Source organism: Nuphar pumila, chromosome 5, assembly GCF_984573655.1.
Source record: "Nuphar pumila chromosome 5, dmNupPumi1.hap1.1, whole genome shotgun sequence".
Taxonomy (NCBI): Eukaryota; Viridiplantae; Streptophyta; class Magnoliopsida; order Nymphaeales; family Nymphaeaceae; genus Nuphar; species Nuphar pumila.
Window position 1 is genome coordinate 104,034,031 of NC_143253.1, and position 20,737 is coordinate 104,054,767.

General features: G+C 37.8%; 1 protein-coding gene across 1 annotated transcript; it reads right to left on the minus strand.

The window, feature by feature from the left end:
• Positions 1 to 5,708: 5,708 nt before the first annotated feature.
• On the minus strand, positions 5,709 to 10,397 carry LOC149837990 (COP9 signalosome complex subunit 8-like). The gene is made up of 5 exons (XM_090007551.1): positions 10,188 to 10,397; positions 9,675 to 9,754; positions 9,370 to 9,551; positions 6,180 to 6,287; positions 5,709 to 5,980 (listed from the first exon to the last, which is right to left on the minus strand). Exons 1-5 carry the CDS (start codon positions 10,284 to 10,286, stop codon positions 5,841 to 5,843), a joined length of 609 nt encoding a protein of 202 aa, XP_089863677.1. The 5' UTR covers positions 10,287 to 10,397; the 3' UTR covers positions 5,709 to 5,840.
• Positions 10,398 to 20,737: the final 10,340 nt, after the last annotated feature.

Sequence of the window (20,737 nt, forward strand, 5' to 3'; positions counted from 1 at the left end):
CACAAATATCCGTATGTACTATCTCCAACTTTCCATTGTTGTGTTTGGCATCTTTCTTATATGTGTTAGACTGCTTAGCCTTTATGCAGTCAGCACATGACTCTATATTCGTAAAATTAAGGGATCTAAGGATTTTCTCTTTCATGAGTCTTTGAACTCTCTCTTTCGAGATGTATTCTAACCTCCGATATCAAAGCAGATAAGATTGATCATCCTTTAGGTCACGTTTATTGCCAATCATTGTGTTCTCAATAGAGTGAGATTCCTGAATTTTGAATTTGGTTCTTAATCGATACAAACCATCACACATATATACAGAACCTATATTCATTGAATTTTTCATAATAATATGCTTCAAAATTTTAAATTTAAATATAAAGCCAAACTTATCAAGTTTTGAAATTGAAATCAGGTTCCGACTATAGGATGAAACATAGAATGTATCAACCAAATCTAATATGAATCCCGACTCCAACACAATTTTGTAGGTCCCAACGTTCTTGACATGCAAACACATCCTATTTCCTAAGAAGATGCTTATTTCATGCTCTGTTGGTTCTCTCTTGTTAAAAAATGTCTGCAAAGAGTTGACAATATGTACCATGGCACCTGAATCAATCCGCCAACTATGCAATAGAACATGAATTAAATTGCACTCATGAGAAACAAATGACTCATTACCTTTATTTTCAAGCCACTTCTTATACTTCAAAGAGTTCATCTTCTTATGCCCTTTCTTCTTGCAGAAGAAACACTTTATAGAAGAGCCTCCTGACTGGGATTTAGCTTTCGCATGAGAGTTTGAGTTATCCCCAGCATCTTTCTTCTGATTTTTCTTCTTGAAGGAGTTTTTCTTTGGCCTCAACCTCTGTTTATTTATATGAGAGGTCATATGTGCACTTGGCACTCTCTCACCCTTTAATCTCTTATATTTTTCAACACGCTTGGCCAAGAAGTCATTAAAAGACCACTCATCATTATGTGTGTTGTAGGAGATTTTAAAGGGTCCATACTCAGTAGGTAACGAGGTTAAGATCAAATGGACCAAGAAGGAGTTAGAGATGGCAAACTTTATGTCATTCAGTTGAATCACAATATTCTTCATTTCTAAAATATGATGTCAGATGTGACTGTCGCCAGAATATTTTATAGACACTAATTTGGACATGAGCGTACTGGCCCTTGCCTTATTAGAAGTGATGAATTGAGCCTCAATGGCTCACAAAAAAAAATCACTGTCCTGCAGTGAGAAATGACACCTCAAATATTCTTAGCCACTCGAGATTGCAAAAGCAACAAGCTAAGTCTGTTCAAGCACTCTCACTTCTCAGAGGCAACCTTCTGATTGGTTGTACTATGCTCTTTAAGAGTGAGAGGTTCATCAATTCTAAGGTCCAGATCTAGATCCATATAGCCTAAAGTAAATAACACAATTTCTTTTCAATAAAAAAAATTTGATTCATTTAGAAAAGAGATACTACTAGAACTGTCGATAAGGAAGAAACCTGATACAATAAGAAATGAAAAACAAAAAGACATTACTATTATTGCTCAAACGAGACTCGTGTTGAAAAGGTAAAAGTGAGACCCTTTATTTTTACCTTTTCTGAGATAAGCATAGTTGAGCCATTATCATTCCACTTTAGGGGAAATAATAATACTCATAGTTGCTCTATCTCTTCAATTCACAAGGAATTGACTTCAGTTGGTGAAACTAGCAGATCATGTAACCAAAGACAATTCAATATTATACCTTTATGTATGAATATGCTTCATGGTCATAATAATGAATTTTAATATGGTTTAAAGAATTCACAATCAACACAACTCAGATCACTTTGGTGATTACATGAATTGGTCAATCAAGATCTTTTACAGAAAACATATTCATATTATGGAGCATGCCCATGCACACATTTTAATGCATGTATATTCATGACAAAAAATAAGTTCATACTTCAACTAATATACATAAACTAATTGTCATGAATTTAGTCATAATTCATGCTTAAAAATTTCATGCATAACTTAACTAATGTATAATACATAAATTAATATGCATAAGTCATGCTTTCTATACAATAAACACTTTATAAAGCATGAAAAATAACAAAAGCATGCTCATATGGGTAAAACTCGGGGTCTTCAAGTAAGAACAAGTCTGTAAACACCTCAAACCAGTCTAAAATGGCCTCAAACCGGTCATCTAAGGGTCTGAACCGGTTTTGAACCAGTGCACAACATGAATAACAACTCATAAAACCCTATAACCAAATGAGAAAATCCTTGTATTTTCATAGATTCATGAAAACAAGGTCTTTACATCTCAGAAACGGTGAAAAAAATGAAAAGAACCGGTCAAAAATAGCTTTGAACCAGTCCCAAAAAGGGTCATATCTATCCCTGATCCAGTTTAGGTTTAAACAGTATCTGGACCCTGTTATGGATCCAAATAGGATCCGAGTTTGACCCGATCCAAATGGGATCCGGGTATGACCTGATCCAAAAGTGGATCAGAGTCTTCCGATTTAGATCCAGACCTAAATACATGATGGGTCCGGATCATAACCCAGTCTAAACGGTTTTGGATCTTAACCCAATTCAATCGGATCAGACCAGATCCAAAACCAAATGGGTCCTATTCTGATCCAACTGGGTTGGATCCTATCACCGACCCAAACCCCAAATGGATCCGGATCTAAATAGGATCAGAACCCTGCTGAAGCATAGGTCCGACCCGATTCAAACAGGGTCCGGGTCTGATCCAAAAAGAAACAGCAGACCTGATCCACCCAAAATGGGTTTGGATCGGGCCAGTTACCAGGTCGGAATGCCCGGTCCAACCCAAGTAACCCAGAATTGAAAATCTTTAAATAAAAAAGGGTGCACATTCAGTTTCTGAGAAACCGAATGACCACTACTCACGTCGCCAAACCGGCGACCAGCGGTTGCTGGCACCGACAACTGACCGAAAGGAAACAGTGACGATGACAATGACCAACGGTCTCCGACGATGCATCCTGATGAGAACTCGATGGCCATCATCCCCTTTTCCTAACCTCATCGGTGAAAGGTAAAGGGTTCTGGCATTCCTTGATTGGTGCATCTGGTGACAGGGGACGTCGTCGATGATGCAGTCGGCGAGGCGGTGACCCCGAACAGATCCAGCGATTTCGACGAGGACAACGGCTAACAGCTACCTACACCCCTCTTTTCGGGGAAACTCCTTGCATCCCGATGGCCATAGGTAGAGAGAAAAGGGGGATTTCATATGCCACATATCGTCGGACGGTGAAAGCTCTCTCTCCCCCCCCCCCCCCGGACGACATCCTGCGGCAACCCTGGCACCGATAGACCATTCTGCAACTCGACAACATAGGTAAAAAGCGATCCACTGTATTTTTTTTGTGGATGTGATGTCGGGAAATCTTGTCGCCCTACGATGACAGGCAACTATAGTTTATTGTCGTTACTTGCATTCAGTGGCACCGGGGAAATCGTCGGCGACCACTGGCTTCCATATGCCATCCGGGCGACAAACAATCGACAAATTTTTTTTTTGTTGCCGAAAAAAATAGCAGACGCCACCTACCCGCGACCGTTTGTCTAATACTGACGAGCCACGTCGCCCCACGATGATGGGTTGTCAGAAAACATTGTTGCCCCACGATTAGCAGTTGCCTCACGGTGATAGACTGCCAGAAAAAAAATAGTCACCTCAGAGTGACTATCGTTGTCAACCTGCAACTTACGTCACCCCCACAGTGACAATCGCAGTGAACGCCAGCAGGCCCAAGCACGCAGTTACGTTAAAAAAACTCTGGATGCACACGCAACGAAAATGCACATCGTGGGCCCATAACCCAATGTTGGCGTATCTGCAAAATCAAACACTGAAGCATACCTGAAGATGCCATGGCACGTGAGTGCGGGTGTCCGGCGTTCTCCTCAGTCGGTCGACGCCCACGATGAGCCCAGGCCTAAGGTCGACGGTGAGCAGGACATGTACCACATAAACCTTATATGGTATATGGGTTAGGCTAATAGCTATGAATCTCTCGTCATTTTCTTGACAACCTACCTCCTTATATAATGGGAGAAAGAGGCACTTACGTGAATGTGGGCTCTCCCACCCACTAACTCCCTGTTACATGGCCCACTAATGGTGTCAAACCGGGTCACCCAATGGGTTAGACCTAAATCCGTTGTCCAACAAATGCAAAATACATTGTATAATCTTCTTCTTTACATTGCAAAACTACAACTGGAGCAAGTTTCGATCTAATTTTAAAGAGATTCAACGCAAAACATTAATTCAAAACTCAAGTTGATCCAATTTAATTCAAGTCTAGGTCCATTTACGGGTACAACAAAACTTGTGGACCTCTATGGGCTAATGGGTTTAGGTATACCATGCTCAAGTATAACTGTATAAACATGTTGGTTCTTAAGGAGAACTTATGTTTAATGGGATCTAAACCTGATGCAATTTCACCAGAACTAAGATTGTAGACCGGTATGGTCAACAGAATTGGGTATAAATTCCCAATATGCGTTTCCCTCAGTCGCCTAAAGTAAATCCAGCTTAATTTCAAATTTGGTCCAAGTAGGACTGAACTTTTGGCCCCATATAGGTTAATGGGTTTCAGTATAAATTTGGTTCAGTATAAAATAAACTGGATCTTAAATAAATTCGTTTTTAATTAAATGTTAAAATTAGATCTGAACAAGACTGTAGATCCACATGGTTTAATGGGTTTGGATATATATTGGATTAAGTACAAAGAAATCTGGAGGGCCTAATTTGATTTGGGTTGACCAAAGTCTGATCAAGCTCAGATTAAGATCTAGAATACCTTTAAAATAGAGGCTTTACCGGGTCTGGTTCTTGCTGCCTGGACCTACCCACAACGAAACCTGGAGGCGCTTAGCAGTACGCTCCATGACCCCAAACCGAAAATTACTGGCTGGACATGATCCAACATGTAGGGTCAACTAAGGGTTTGTTCGATACACTGTCCCGCGCCCATCCGCTCATTTTCAGACATTTCGTCCGGTTGGAATGGTGTATGAAGCATACACTGGACACGGCAGATGCGAGGAAGGCGTCTGCTGCATCTTTATTTCAGTGTAATTTTGGTTCCAACCCCGTGAGGAAAATAACAGGGATGGGAGGAACAAAGAAAAAAAAGTGGAAATGCACCCCCTCCCACCCCGACGATTTTCACACTCCCCGCATCACCGGATTGGATGGAGGGCTTGCCAGAGGATCTGCAGACACCGCTGGTGGCGCTCTTCGGCCGGCCGGAAATCCACCCTACTATCTCCGGCTTCCTCCTTTAGGAGCAGCCGCCCCTCTACTTCCTCTCCATCCCACCCAGTTCTTAACTTGCATATATTTCAATCCCTCTGTCAAGAGCAGAGCCCATTTTTCCAAGGCTGATAATCCATGCATGCATTATCTACTGTAACAGGAACATATCGCAATCTTGCAACAGAAATGTAGTTCGATGGTGAGACCAATTTTACTATCCTTGTGAATGTATAAATGCTCTCTCTCTCTCTCTCTCTCTCTCTCTCTCTCTTTTGCAACAGAAATGTAGTTCGATGGTGATACCAATTTTACTATCCTTGTGAATGTATAAGTGCTCTCTCTCTCTCAAAACGTGCAGAAAAATCTTAATCTATTATCCCCTTCCAACGCCACATTTAATGAAATGATAAAACTTGGAACAGTAATTACATCAGAATCACTACCCCACTGAATCCATCAGTCCAAATACAGCGATCAACCCTGAAAATAAACAAAATCCTTTTCCCCCAATTGAAACAAGATGGTGTCAGTGCTCGAGGTGGAAAACATACTCCGTCAAGCTCTGCAGCTTACCAGGATCTAGTTTCTGCTCGCTGACCACAGGTGTCTTCTTCACAGTAAGCATTTGCAAGGGTGGGTCGACGGTCCACCCATGCTTTAATGCATCTGCATACATGTTGCAGCAATGAGGATGCATGACAAATTACAGAGGACCTGGGAGATGCAACATCTCCAGGTCCATGAACAACTTGGAGTCCTTGCAAATGTTAAAGGAGAAAAGGGCAAGAGAACTAAAATCCATCTGAAAAAAATCCAAGATACATTTTGTCCATAATAAAAGAGCAACACAGAAACAAACACGTACATTTTGTGGCATCTTCTTCACTCAACCCAATAAACCTAGCAGTATCGGCAACGCTTACGGTAGAATAAGCATTCAAGAGTAGCTGAAAAATGCTGCTTCTATATCTCTCTGCACAGGTTCAAAGAACCATAACGGTCAAAAGACTGAAAGACCAAAGAATGCAGCGATAGGAAGGAAAATGAAGAATGAATAACATTATAACACAAGTCCAATAATAATTACTTCATGCTAGGTTTGGAATTTGCAACTTAGTTCAGAGCACATGCATATGCAGAAGCGATGTATACCAGAATAAAGTAAACAGTACATGCAGCTAGCCATGGGTAAGAACTTACATTAAAAAGATAAGAACTTCATAAATAGACCTACCATATACAAACTAAATGAACTAAAGATGGAGGCTAAATCATCTTTTCTGTCTGCACAAGCTTAGACTTGATTGCAACAGAAAATTATCTTAAGATTAAAAGGGTTAAAAGTAATGATAACATTAGTTGGCAACGATAACATTAGTTGGCTGCTTCCAAAAAATATCAAAAGGAATATAGTTGTAATCAGTTGGTTGCAATTAGAGAGGATCTCTCATCAAGCAGAAAAGAGGTGATCAATGATGATTGATGAGCCACATTCTGCAGGCCCATGAAAATAAAGAATGTGTCACAAGGCCTAATAGAACATCCAGGAATCCCAAGGCCATATTTTGATGTTAATAGTTTGGATAGTAAATTTCAGAAAGGTATTGGCAAATTGTGATGTTAGGCACCATATCCATTATTATTTTCAGAACTAAAAACGTAAGCATCTGTGAGTTTTCAACATCTTGTTGAATATCTTGATAGGCAACAAAATTGGTGAAGATAAACCCTAATTACCTGATCTGCACGAGTAAGAAATCTATAGACATTAAGAAACTGATATGACACCAGCATAAGTGTCATCAAAATGCAAACATAGGGTGGATCAAAAACCTAAGGTCTCACTATAGTATAATAGAACCCAAAAGTTCCTCTTCACATGGCGTAAATAGTCCTTACTTGCACCCCAGCAATTGTGACCTACAGTCCACAAACAACAAGGACACGACTCATACAACACAAATATCTGGACACATATATCCAGTACATAACATTTTTGAACAGTCAACAATGCTGATGCATAATATATAAGAAGGCTTGTGTGCTCTTTATAATCACCATATCATTTGGCAAGTAACAGCAAATGGGGACCATTTCTTACCTAGTATCAACCTTGCATTTCTTTACTCTAGAAAAACAATTTCTGAAAATAAAACCACATGTATTACGCTAGAAACAGCTTAAAGTAGAGTTGACCACTTCTTCCATGATAACAATATGAATCTAAGTTTTCTGTCACTCGTTCCAAACATTTTTTTTCAGTTGTAACTGTGTGCTATGTCATTCAAAACATCTGCAAGAACTGGACTATTACAGCATGATCTCATTTACTGGTTGTAGCATTCACCTTTCAATTAGATGCCCAATCTTACTTTGACACTTTGTTTTTTCCATTGAACTTCCTGACTGAAGAGAAATTATCAAACTGTACTAGATGGAACTAGGATATTGACATTAAAGATTTCTTCAGCTAAAACACACTTTCAGTAGCTGTTCACAGTTCAAATCATGCAACATCCCCGTGATGGTTACTTTTATGGTCATGTCCCCAACAGACATGAATTGCAATATACATGATGATGCCTTGTATAGATATCCCAAGAATAAGAACACATTATGACTAATTTGCCCTCTAGATTTTGGTTATTAGTGTCCCCAGGAAGACCAAGTTGTCACAGCCCAGCACCCTCTTGGATAGCTTCTCCACTAGCAAAAATAAATAAATAATTCAAGGTGATATTCTAAAGAGGAAGAATAAACTCCACAAGCATCAATAAATTCACATAACCATATGTCCATATCTGTCATCACAATCATGAACACACTACATAATCATCTGGAGACAGAGAAAGCATGAAAAAGACACAGCAAAAGTACAGCTTTGTTATACGTGGGTATGGGAGCAAGCTTGGGCTTCAATTCCCAAGTTTCAACAAGCAACACACATAGGGGAAGAACAAAAACAAAAGTTCAAATGACAATATCAATGATTTTAGTTTTCAAACATAAAAATATATGTTATTTGAGAAGCCAACAGCTTCTACTCCCAATTGATACTGGAGCGATTTAAATCAAGATCACTTGCTTAAAATTCCGCAAAGTACAAGCATCTGGTCTCTCAAGCATAGGTGCAGTGCCTTGTCAAAATTGAAACGACAATGCAAATATAGCCAAAATCATATGATAGCATTTATTGAACTGGCATAACATTTGTCACTTGGGAATCATAGTAATTAAATGGGATAGAACATATTTTAAGGTTTCATATGTCCTAACATTAAGTCAAATTTCATTAAAAGATAATCAGCAAATACCTTGAAGTTGTCATACAAAGAAACAACTGAAGCTCGTATGCATGATAAACATGTCCTAAGCAAGATTCCAAGGGAAAAATACTCAAATTAGCAAACAATCATTATTAAGGTAGGGGAAAACCATTTAAAAAGATGCAGAACTACATGAAATATATTAAAATGTGTAAAGAAATAGCTAAATTTTCATACATATTAACTAAGAAAACGCAATGGTATCACATCATGACAAAAAATATTACAATGAGAAGACAAAATTAGTAAATTAAGAATCAACTTGCCACCAAAGCACAAAAATATTACAAAAATAAGAATTACATGAAAGAAGTGTCACATGACCAAGCAACAAAACAATTAGAACTAAACTCACTACAGCACCCATAGAGGTGCAAAATATCTCTCACATTACTAATGTACGACTCAATTAACACTCTTTCTTTTTTTATACTTTTTTTCAGATAAACCGCCCTAGGCGCAGAGACCTAGTTGTGAGGGCTTACCCCTCGACCCCAGGGAGTAGCCAAGCTTCGGCTTACGCAGGGGGTGACGCCCATGGAATTTGAACCTAGACTGCTTCTCAAGCGGCCTAGGCCCCATCCCACTACGTCAAACCCCTTGGGTCTAAATAGCACTCTTTTTATGCGAACTTAAAATAAATGGCCCATGATAGGAAATAGTTTCTCCCACATACAGAAAAAGTGAGAGGAAAGTATCAGCACAATTCACAGTAAGCAAATCACTTGCCTGCGAATGTGGTCACAAGAGCCTGAACGTCTGGGCTCCAATCGAACCCGTGAAGGGCTTCATAAACACCAGCATAATCATGCGTCCAGAGGCGCTGGCCGATTGCCCAGACGGCAAGGACCTCAGGTTGGCTCTCTTTAATCGAGTTTGGAATGCATTTCCAAAGAAACCTAGCACTATTCCTGCATAAAGAATCACCAACTGATTAAGCCAACAAAAAAGAAGAAGAATTCCAAACACTAAAACCATTGGCAAAAAAAGAAATTGCAAGCAAAAACAAAAGACAGAAAAAAATGCACACTTACATATCCTGTACAAGCATGTGTCCTAGGAGATGAATCGCATAAGGCCATTCCTCCACATACGGGATGCCTTGTGAAGCGACCTGATCCACCACTAAATGAATCAGAAACACCATCGTAAAATCCCCAACGAGAAATGGAAATAAAAAATCCCAGAAAAGAAATTTTCAAAGAAAGAAAAAGAATCTAACGAAAAACCATTAGGAAAAGGATTCCTCAATTAGACAACTAAACAATGGGAAACCCGAATACATAATCTAGGGTTTTCATTAGACATTCATTCCTCGTTTCTGTTTCTTTCTTAGAGGAACACAATCACTAGGAAACTTCGCATCGAAACTCTAATGAGAGAGGGATCAGCTTCGGGAATCAAATCGTCAGGATGGAGAAGAGCAACAATAGGCAACGCTTCTAAGCAAAAACTAGTAGCGAGACAAAGCAAAAGAAAGCGAAATTCCAAAATCTAGGGTTAGAGTTAGGAACAAGAAACAGGAGAGAGAAAGAGAGAGTGGTTGCCTGGAGGCGCAGCTCGTCGCAGACGTCGGCGATCTTATCGTAAGAATTGGAGGACAAGACGTCCTTTAACGGCGTCAGATCAAGCGAAGACGATGCCATCCTCTTCTTCCCTCCCAAACACCAATATCGCGCCCGTCGCTCACCCCTCGCTCCCGCACTATTTCTTCTCTTATTTATGGCTGGTCTCTCTCTCTCTCTCTCTCTCTCTCTCTCAACAAGTGAGACTTGGGGAAAGATGGAAGGCTGTCTAATTAGGCAGGTCTGTAAATGGTTCTGGTTCGCAACCGAAACCGAGAAATTGGCCCACTAATCTGATCCGATCAGGTCTTTTTTTCGTATGTCACAGGGACACGTCATTTTTTATGGCATGCCTATGACACGAGCGGACACTTACAACCAATGTTTTAATATTTTTAATGGGTTTAATTGTTATTTTAATAAAAAATCATTGGTACTCTGTCGAAAAAAATCATTTTTAATATTAAAATATCAAAATTTAGTTTTTTATAGATCATTTTTTTTAAATCCTCATGTCCTATTTTTCAAAAAATTTGACAAACTTTTGGGTCGAATTTGTGTCGTATCCTTGTTACATAGTTTTTTTTTTTCTAATGTCGAAATTCTCAGTCAAAGCCGGTAATTTTCCAGCTGGGTTGCCGGCACCCAAACCTTTAAGCGCGCACCGGTGAAAGGCACTCGCACACTCGACGGTCACGGTCAGCAGGAACTGATTTGCAAATTCATATTAAAGCAGAGACTGATTTGTAAATTGCTGAAAAGGCAGGAACCAATTTGCAAAACAACCCAAAAAAATTACAGCCATCCGGTCTTAACAACCAACGGTTGTGAATATATATATATATATATATATATATATATTGTAGGTAAAAATGCCTCTTTTTTTTCTGTTGTTTTTCATGAACTAACAAAAGATGTGATTTACATGTTTTTCTTAGTGAGAATTGACTCATTGTAAGCAAGTTTTTTTTATTAGGCTTCAAAAATCAAACATCCTACGATGTGTGTGGCCATGCTTGACACTTTTGGACAAGTCCTACTCATTAAATGTGTTAGGCAGTTGTTTTTATCGATAAAGGTGTAGATGACACTAGTTTTTGGGCACAATACTGAGATTGGGCGCGAATTAAAAAATATGATAAAATCTTGCCAATTGATTTTTCTTGATAATTTTGCTCTTTTGTCGCTTGAAAATTTAAGCGTTTTTAGTAAAAAAACTACTTATCTAAGTTGTCGCTTAAAAGAATCAGCACCATGTACGTTGCCGTCTAAAAAAAAAAATCAAGTGCCATGATTTAGGCTTAAGGCATCTTATCTTTTCAGGCGACAAAAGGTAACACTATCAAGAAAAAAAGTAAATTGGTTGCATTTGTCATATTTTTTTTTTTAGTTTGCGGCCCGCTATGATTAGGAGTGTCAACAGGTCGGGTTTACACAAACCAAACCCTATAATGTTCGGGCATGGTGATAAATAATAAGACCCAATTAAGACCATGAACCCATTAGTATGTAGACCCGAGTATAGTTTGTAAAATTTTATATCAGACCCGAACCCGACCTGAGTTTCAATGAACCTTAACCCATAAATTTTAAATGTAAAAATGATAAAAAAAATATGGTTTTATCGGGTATGGTTCAGGTCTGGTTCATGTAGTTCTTATCGAGTCTGGTATGATTTTTCTTATAGTGAATCCGATTAAACCCAAGTCCAGACCCGATACCATACCCGAAAATTGAGTCTAAGTCTGGTTCTACCTGAGTCCGAACCAATCCCAACCACTTGACACCCTAGTTATGATGTTGTGCAAAAAGTTAGTGTCATTTACGTCATTATTTATTTTTTTTAATATGATTTTTAACAGTTAAATATTTTCAATTATTGATTTTCAAATGGTATAAGAATTCCTACCCAAGTGTCATGACCAAATGATTCAATAAATGCCCATCCCAGCGCCGATATTCCAAACAGGCCCTTACATCATTCATGCATGGATCACTCACATTCATCCGATTGCATGCACATGCACGTGTTAAGAATTATCTACTGTATTAGAATTATGCATAACATAATGGACTTTTGGTCCCATTTTTTCTCATTCAATCAATTAGGATCAAGAGCTTTTTATGAGTTACATCCACATTAGCGTAAGCACTGTGGATAAATTAACAGATAATTTTTCTTTGTAACCTATGGCTTTATGGCCTTAATTCTCATCTTTGATAATTTGGATGCCTAGGAATAGGTGACTTAAGACATGATCTATCCCAATTGGAACCTAGAATCGGTTATAAAATCCTTGTTAAGCACCAAGGGAGTGCTTCATTATCTGTAGAAAACTGACTGATGGAGAAAGTTTGTCTGCAATTAGTGGTCTGAACATTTTTCCATAATGTAACAAACATAACCAAAGTTAAATTTGTAGCAAAATGATGATTTTTCCCTGATCTCTTAATGATCCAACCCTCTTCTGCAAACGCCCGAACCCCACCTTACCATTCTTCCCAATGCCCTCATCCCTCTTCTCCAAACCATGTTTTGAGAGAACATGGTCTCCTTTTCTTCCTCATTTCTGTCTGCATTTCACTGCTTATCATATTTTTTATTGTTGCTTCTTCATTCGTTTTGGGGTTTTTAATTATAATTCAGGGCTTCACACAATGGTTTATGTCATTTTAAGTGAATTTGAATATGCAATGTGATTCATATGGATTGATTTAATTTTGTGAAATTTTCACTGGTGGTGATCATTTCATGCAATGCCCTCGCCATTTCTGAACTTCATGCATTTCTTTGGGTCAGTGGATTGGGGAAATGATGATGTTAATTGAAAATGGATGTCAACCACAGGAAAGATGCTGTCAGAAATCACCTTCGAGTTCATTATGAGCTTAACCAGTGCACAACTTGGGATTCTTGCTGCTTGTTAATTGGATAAAAAAGGGCAATCTATAAGGATAGAACCATCAATTTAACGGACGTTAACCTCAGCGACTAATTTGCAAGAGTTAGTAAAAAAAAGCAGGGACTATTTTGCAAGAAACCCTTTTTTTAAGAAAAGATCGAAAAAAACTTATTGACCAAAATGTCTAGTTCTCCATTCTTAGGCTAACTGTCTTTCCTTCACTCGGTGCATCTCGGTAACCTAGTATTCCATGAATATCCTGCTTAATTTAATTTATTGTGATAATTGATTTGACAAAATTAACTATGAGTAATGTGATTTTCAATGCATTTCTCTTTTTCTTCAACAAAAGTTTCTTCATTGAGCTTGATGGCATGAGCCATCACGACTCAAGGAAAAGATGAGATAAGTAAAACATACCAATGCTAGTGAATTCAGTACATATAAAAATATAATAAGTGAACAAAATAAATATCAAAATGAATTGAATCTCGCCTCGAGTTTAGATAGTCCTTTCTACGTTGTTAACGGGTAAGGTGGAGCACGAACATCACTTTGGCTAGGTGCAGACTACAACAAGAGGTGAGATAAGGGATCTGGATATTAGGCTAGGCTAATTAGACTTAACTAAGCTGGGTAGGCTAGGTCTAGTTGTGTTGGGATTTTGGCAGAATAGGGCTACAACTAGGGATGTGAACTCCAGATGCTGAAATATGAGGGTGACCTCTTATTTATAGTTTTTCTGACAGATCTAGATACATTTTTCATATATGAGATCTATATTTTTGGATCCAACCCAGATTGAGATGGAGGCTCCTATTAGACAATTTTTGAAAGAAAAATTGTGATTGATCCAAAGTGAATTGCCTTATATATAAGGGTGAAGTTTTCAAAAGAGGTTTTAAACTTGAAATATTTTGTCATGTGATTTACTTTCATTTTTGAAAAAAGCAACCAAACGTACCCTAAGTTACTGATTGATGGATTGTGAGCAGAGGTTCTCGTTCCAAGATTGCAGTAAGAAGTTTATTTTTTTGAAAGATTTTTGGAAAGTCACAAGGTTGCGAGAAAGCCTAGCCAGGTAAACTAAGTTCATACAATCGTGCTTATCCTTGATTGATAGCCTTCCGTGACTCAACACTTTCATACCCTTTCATAGTGGGTTGTGGGGATGTAATTGAGATAGATTTTTTTCTTTTTTTTTTCAAAGGCAAGCTGGGGTAAGGCGGACCCCTACCAAAAAAAATAGCTGCTCCATGTGTCGAGGGATTCGATCCTGGGACTTCAGCTTTACACAGGACCCGGCTTACCACATGAGATACCACCACAGTGGTGTAAGTGAGATGGATTTAGGCATTACTGAGTCGAACAAAATGAGATCTGAACTAATCAGATTTGGAGTCGGGTGAGATCAGGTAAAATTGAATCCATATCCAACTATCTTAAAATCCAATATGTAAACATAATCGGATTAGGATTTTCTTGAGATTTGGATCTTAGTCAGATTTGGACTCATATTCAGATGTAAAACTCAATACCAAATCCAGATCCGATTATCAATCAGTTCTGAATTTGGCTACAGAATCTGACTACTCAGATCTGGATTTGTGTCAGACATCTGATTGCATCCAACCTGTTGAGATCCCTAATGGTTTGTTATATAAGCTGTGAAAATCTCAGTACTATCACAAGATCTTCAAGATTTCTTGCATTCTAAATATTTTGCAATATTGTCATGAATTGTATACATTTTAATTTTGTTTGCAAAAATATTTATTTTATTTTTGTTCTCTTAAATACTAAATACATTGAGATTTGCCTTATTTTTTCTAAAACCATTTTTTTTTCAAAATCTTTGTGCTTTTCCGTTTTTGAAGAAACACATAGGGAGTGTTTGGAAGCAGGAAAATAGAAGGAAAAGTTGAAATAGCAAAGAAAGAATAAAAACTTTCTCTTCTGTTTCAAACGAGAGAAATTTTCTGAAAGGAAAGTTTTTCTAAAAATGCAGATTTTTTTATAGGAAAAATTCCTCTGCCTAAATATTTCCAATCAAAATTTTTCTTTTTGCATTATAGCAACCACTCACCCTCAAAGCATCTCGTTTTGTTAGCTGCCACTCTGCTGCCTTCCTCTATCTTCATCTCCTCCTTTTTCAAGTCTCTCTCTCTCTCTCTCTCTCTCTCTCTCTCTCTCTCTCTCTTGAACTGCTTCAATTGGATCAATAATAAATTATAGGTCGAGCTTGTGGTGACCATCATTGAATCTTCACTGCCATGGACTGAACTTCAGAACATGTGGCTGGTTTCTATGATCGAATGAGAATAATGTCTATCAGATTAGGACGATGGAGAAGGAAGAGGTTGCTGCCCACCAATTGTTTGTAGATATGTCTCAACAAAACAATTTGAGATTTAAAAAGTAGATATACAATATTATCACGTTTATCATATTTTTTCAACTTGATTTTCTTATGTAAACACAAATGAGAGAAAATTTTTCATATAAGAACTCATATGTAAAATTTTATTTTCTTATGAGACTGTTTCAGCCATTGGGCATGGTGACCATAGCCAGCAAGATTTTTCAGCGGCTCACTCGTTAAAAAAAAAGTTGCACTCAAAGCTTGTTGAGTTGGGATACAGAGATCAGCCATTGGGCATGTGCCTGTTTATGTGCCACAGCCCAATCACATGACATCATTCCATGGGCCCCAAAGCAATAGAATGCAGGCCCCACTCGCAATGCTGTCATGTCATTGGGTTGTGTCAAATTAAATAAGCAGGCACCTATGCGATCCCTGGATCCCATGTCATGCTTGTTGGCCAAATTTTTGAGTGAACAAGTTGGGGAGTTAACAGCTTGGATTAGGTGCTCTTCCCATTTATCCTTTCTCTAAGACTTATTTATCAATGTCTAGTTGGATCTTTGCTCAACCATTTCTAAATGATCAGTTATATATTAAAGCTGATTATTAAAGAAGATGACAATCATTTTTGTGATTAAAAAATATGAAGTTTGAAGAATTTTACTTGAGACTTGAATTAAGAATGCATGTATAGGTGGGAAGAAGCTCTTTGCTACTAACCTAATGCTAGTAGCTGTAACCTTTGTACAGTTTTGTCTTTACTTGTTTAGGAAGATTTTGCCTGAACCAGCTAGTGTCAAAAGAATTTGATTGCTGCTGCTTTTTTGGATGCTCTGGAAAGACTACACCAATCAGTCTCTTCTTAATCATGTAGAGTCGGTGTGCCTTGATATATATATTAAGAATCAAAATAGAAATGCCCAGACCATAAAACGTCTTTTCAATAAAAACTTGAAAACCAAAAAAGAAAAAAAATGAAATACGGCCCTTTTCAAAAATTTGTCAAAAAAAAAAATTGTTCTTTTGAGACAGAAATGTTGAGAACACATGAAAATTTATATTTTAAAAATGCTTTTCATGAGAAAAAACAATTATGGATTCGAATCTTATTGGATTTCAGGTTCGAATCACACCAAGTCTTGAATTTGAATCCTATAATTCCTATACCCAAACTTGATTTTCAATGAAATTTCCCACATATATATGTTCATCTTTTGACATCATTTAATAAAGTTAAAACTGAATTAAACCCTTATGCCCTGTTTGCAAACTTGTTTTATAACTCATTTTGTATGCCATTTTTTTTCATCAGTCTTTTTGAACTTGAAACCTTTTTAAAATGCATTCAATCTTTAACAAACTTTTTCCGTTTCATTATATTGCTAATAATTAATGACAACAAATTCCTATAAATAGTAGGAAAATCACATTGAGGACATAGATGTTAAAAAAGAGTTGAAACGAAGTTTCATTTTATTACATGGCACACAAGCACCAAAGATGCAACTACATGCACAATATCCCAAAGCAACAACAAAGAAGGGTTGAAAAGAAGAGTTCAGCCAAGAAGGCATGAAAGCACCATACTAAATGGGCTACCTATTTTGTAGAGTTTTACATTACAGACACCGAGTCAGGTCCATAGTTAATGTGACACCACTCGTCCCTAAATACCTAAAAAGAAGAAAATCAACTACAAGACTTTAATTGGGATGCTCTACATGGGGAGAGGATCCTATGGCACCTTCTTGGGAGGAACTTGGTTGTGGAGATCCTGTTGATGGCCATCAAGCTCATGGTGGTGGAACCAATCATGTTCATCCTCATCAAACCAATGGTGATGCTCTTCTTCCTCACATTCTTCGCACCACTCATGGTAATGCTCTTCTTCCTCGCATTCTTCGCATTCATGGTGATGCTCTTCTTCCTCGCATTCTTCACATTCATGGCGATGCTCTTCTTCCTCGCATTCTTCGCATTCATGGTGATGCCATTTTTCATCACCATAATGAAGCTCATTAGGATGAATCTGCTTGCCATCTTTAGCCATGTTGCTCGTACTAGTCATGTTGGTAATGTTAACATGAGCAACATCCACTTGGGGTTCCCTTAATTCTCTCCCCCCATCCACAAAACACAAGCAAAAGGCAATGGCCAGAAAGAGAGAGAAAATAGGCACAACAAACTTCATTGCTTACTAGAGGAGGGTGAACAAGGGGATCAAGATGGACAAAGATTAGGGATGCAGAAAACATACATTTATATGGAGGATGAATATCCAACTTGGATTTTTTTTATATCTTGTGTTGTCAATGGTTGTTGAACTAGTTTTCCAAATAAGGCAATTAATTAGAAAGCAAATGATTCACAAAATATTGAATTAAGCAAGGGATAATTATTCCTTGTGATCACCGTACTCAACCTTTGCCCTTGAAAATGATCAAAGCAGGCATCGAAAATTTCAAAGTTTCTTGAAAAATGCAAAAAAAAAGCTTTCCTGTGAAAATGGATTCATACCCCTCATTTGGAGAAGCACTTTCCCTCCAAAGTGGCTCTTCCAAAGGAAACGCACCCCTTAGGCTGTGTGTTTGAATCCGTCAGATCTTGAGCCCCAAGGAATCTAGGCGTTACATGCAGCATCTGCTGCACGCATCTGAGGTGGGAAAGGAAACGATGATGGACATTGTGCCGGGCTGAGCTAGCTCGAGGTATCTACTGGCTTAAGAGTTATATAATAAGCAAGGGTATGATATATCTACCGGCTTAAGAGTTCATGATAAATATTATGAAGTTCAAGGGCCAACGGCACTTTTTGTGATTTTTATGTTTTTATTTATGATGAGGAAACCTTGCCAAAGAGAGAAAAATTCAGGGCGGGCCCCCACGACCACCCTGCATTACATGGCTAGCCTCTGAATGCTACGGCCACACCCGTGCACCAGTCAGGTTTGATCCACAGCCTTCATCTCAGCACCCTCACAACCACCCCGCTGGCCGGGCGACTCCTGCAGTGGTTTTTGTATTTTTTTATTGTGCTGAGGAACCCTTGCCAAAGAGCAAAAAATTCAGGGCGGGGCCCCATGACCACCATTGACTCACCTACACACCAGTGCGCCAGTAGGTTTTGATCCGGTGCCTTCATCTCAGCACCCCCACAAACATCTCTCTGGCCACACGGGCGACCCCGTCACTGAGATTGGCAGCACAGACGTATACTCTCTCTCTCTCTCTCTCATATCATGGGTTTTGCAGCACGTGTCACATTTTTTGTTATATAGAGAATGATGAAAAATTCAGTAAGCAGATCTTGTTGGGAGCAAAATCTGGGTCCAAGTATGGTCCAATATAAACAATTCATTAGATGCAGAATATAGCTGACCCGATTAAAGATCCAATATTTCTGAGTCAACAATGCGATTTGTTATTTGTTGGGTCTAGCATGTTTGTCAAGATACTGAATTCAATCAGACAACGTGCAAATCCTGTCTGGACCTACATCTAGATCCCAATCCAGATTTGAGTTCAATCCAGATTTGATGAGAATCCATCTTTCTCTCTTGCAAAGCATCCAAAAGGGTTGTCTCTATTTCACAAAAGTTAAAAGTCATAATTATGAGTTTTTCAAAGCTTTTTTTGTTTCATGGGATTTTTATCAGTGAAAATCTTGAAGGTTTTAAGAGGATCCGAGTTTACCCCGCAGTGAGGCTGCCCCATTAAGTGACCCAGTGTGTGTGTGTATATTATGTAAAAAAAAAACAAAATTTTCAGGATATTGTGAGAGTATCCCTTGGTGAGATTTTCCTAAATGATGGTAGATTTAAGCAATTTGGGGAACCAAAGTGCAGGTGGTAAAGTTTCAAAGCTTTGATGTTTTACTGATATTTCATTTCTATTGGAAAGAGGCGCAAGATAGAGGATCCAATCAGAAAGGCCGAGACTAAGTGCTTATAGAAAGAGAGAAAGATAAGGCCCGTCCATCTTTGGGACATTGATGAACCTCTTGGGAGGGAAGCTTTGTCTGAAACCCGAGCACTCATTGTCCTCAACAGAATGATTTTGTCCAGAACCCAAGTCTTTTATGTAATGAGCAACATCTTAACAATATCTAGCTACTTTATCCCACTTGTATAAGTTAAAGTTTATTTCTCATTGCATTCAATATAAACCAAATATAACATTCATTTATTCATTTATCACTAAATGAATATGCTTATACATATATTTATTCAAAAATAAATTTGTTCATACATATATTTATTTATTAAAAAATAAATATAATCATAAGTACATTCATTCCTTTACTCATTTTTTCATTCATTTAAAAACGAATCAGTTCATACATTTACTCATTTTATTCGTTCATACATAAATGAACATGCTTATATATATATATTCATTTTCTGCATTTGATATGAACCAATTCTTACAATAATTCATTTATTCAACACCAAATGAGCATGCATATACATTCATTCAAAAATAAACTTGCCTATACATTTATTCATTCATTTATTTATTAAAAAATAAAGTAGTTCATATACTCATTCATATCATTCATTTTAAATCATACTTCTCATTCATTTTATTCATTCTAAATCATACTTCTCATTCATTTCATTCATTCAATAATGAACTTCCATAACTCCAACATTCACATTTAAAATCCTACAATAAATACAACATTCACGACATACATACACACAACTATATTTTTTTCTTCAACCTTCATAACTCCAATATTTGTATTTGAACCCTGTACGAAACAAAATATTTAAAGCATACATACACACACAACTATATATATTTCTTCATTTAACCCTTCATAACTAAACCTTCATGACTTCAATATTCACATATACACATGCATAACTCCAACCCTCGATAACGCCATTATACACATATTCAACCCGTTATAGAAAAATTCATGCATAAAGAGCAAATATTCTAGAAGTTCACACATATATTCAAGTAAATATAAAAAAATTATACATATAAATAATGTCAGATAGAAAAAACAAGTTTTATTTTAAATATATGCATTCAATTTAAAAGTTCATAAATTAGGGGGCAATATAGTGCCCACCCTGATCTGAGAAACCCCTTAGAGGGTATTAGGGCAAGGTTGGTAATGCCCACCCTGACCCAAAACTCTAAAGAGAGGCTCGAGTCAAGATGGGCAATACCTGGGCCCAACCCACTAGGGATCATGAAGTGGCCCCTCCTAACCCAACTCTTTCTCTCTCTTTCTCTCTCTAACTGTCCGA